General features: G+C 36.1%; 1 protein-coding gene across 1 annotated transcript in view; it reads right to left on the bottom strand.

Moving 5' to 3' along the window:
• Nucleotides 1-1,771, bottom strand: part of LOC104623914 (melanoma inhibitory activity protein 3-like) — a gene marked incomplete at both ends in the record, with an annotated part of 10,694 nt that overhangs the window by 5,129 nt on the left and 3,794 nt on the right. The window contains one exon of the mRNA XM_010291140.1: nt 57-143. Within this exon, the coding sequence (XP_010289442.1) occupies nt 57-143 (87 nt within the window). The remainder of the gene's footprint in view (nt 1-56; nt 144-1,771) is intronic.

Below are 1,771 nucleotides of genomic sequence, written 5' to 3'. Positions count from 1 at the left end.
ATGCCGAGGTAAGATACAGTAAGCAGCCCAATCACAAAGTAACAAAGACGACTTACATCTGTTGGTAACTCTAGCTCCTCATTGGAATAATTATGATTTATTTCAAGTAAATCCTTTGGAAAGTACCCAAAATCGCTTCCAACCTGCCAGAAAACAAACACAAGCAAACAAAAAGCAGTAAAAATGTTTTTGAAATCACGTGACTACATTAAAAACCTAATTACAGACACTAGTAACAAACACATCAAACTCACTCTCAAGTATTTCCAGATGAAGTTTAACACAGTGAATAAAAGAAAAAGATTAATGATGCCTTGTTTATGCAAGAATCTTCATTGAGGTTTTATACTTGCATTTTACAACAGTTTTGGGAAGTTGGTAATTTTTAATGTTCGTGTTTTGAAGCCTGACTTACAACAAATTATTAGGAGAGCTGGGAGAGAAGCCCAAGCATTCTGGCTCATGTGCTTTAACTGCTATTGTGCTCTTGCACTGGCATCACATATGCCTCAAGTATTTTCTCTAGTAGTAAGCAGAAGAGGATTTTTGACAAATAAGATTTACATCTTAGCCTGAAATATGCTCACTTTGTAGCTTAAAGGGGAAAAAAGTAATAATTCTTAAAGCAGATTTTAGGAAAATGCAAAATTGTACCTAATAATCGATTTTAAAACCCGAGTGGAAAATATAACCCCTCTGCAAATGCATTGTTGCTTCTCAGTGACTAATACAAGCAAAAATCAGTTGCAGATGGCTATTTGCAAGCAAGTCAATGTGCTAAGCCAAGACAAACAGTGGAAGACAAGAATCTCTCTTATCACTCACCGGATAAGATCTACACAGTAATGCTCTCACCTGAGAGTTCTGACAACAGCTGTCATGAAGCCAATATTAATAGCGTGCTATCACTGCACAGATTAGATAATCCAGGCAATTAGTGCCTGGTGGACACACCTAGAAAGGTACAGAGTTCCTAGATGACCAAAATATCCAGGGGGAGGGGGAGAAGTGCTGGTCATTTCCTGAATGTTTTGTTATAAGAGGAAGATGACAATTACCAATTTTCTTGAAGAGTTTATTTGGGAAGAGCACTCGGTTAAAGATCAAATTAAAAAGGAAAACAGTTATGTCAGAACTAGAATTAAGGATATCTAACTATATGTATTGTTACACTGATATCACTGAAACAGGTTAACCTGGGATGGATTTACAATAGCTTAATAAAAAAAAGAGGAAAATTGTATCCAGTAAATAATACATACTAATACTTTTTGTTATGCAAGTAAGCACTGATAGGTTATGGAATTTCCTTTGTCAACTATTTCTCATTCAAATACTACCTTCCATAGTTGGGATCTCTGAATTTCGTTACACACACAGATTTTGTAAACACATAGAGATACTCTCTTATGGAAAAGAGATCACGTATGCATGTTTTGGTAGAGCAAACTAATTATTGGGAGTGGGAAATTAATCCAGGTAAGTCAAATCAAAAGCTTGTCTTTGTGCAGTATACTAGTTTTATTCTAAATTGGCATGTTTCTCTTTACAAACTTCTACTCCAATTTTAAACAATCTTCCTGAAAACAAAAGCCAAAACTTCAAAGTAGTCTTCTCACAGACTAATCTCCGTGACTACCATTATAATTAGGCATCCCAATTTGAAACTCATTTAGCGTAATCCAAGCTGCTGACCATGCAAGTCCTCTGCAGTGACCCAGTTTGCCACTTACGTGGTTTCCAAGCCATATGGGATCTGCATGCCCAAAAT

The sequence above is a fragment of the Phaethon lepturus genome, unplaced genomic scaffold (genome assembly GCF_000687285.1).
Source record: "Phaethon lepturus isolate BGI_N335 unplaced genomic scaffold, ASM68728v1 scaffold56127, whole genome shotgun sequence".
Lineage (NCBI taxonomy): Eukaryota > Metazoa > Chordata > Aves > Phaethontiformes > Phaethontidae > Phaethon > Phaethon lepturus.
This window is presented reverse-complemented; position numbering and strand designations above follow the sequence as displayed.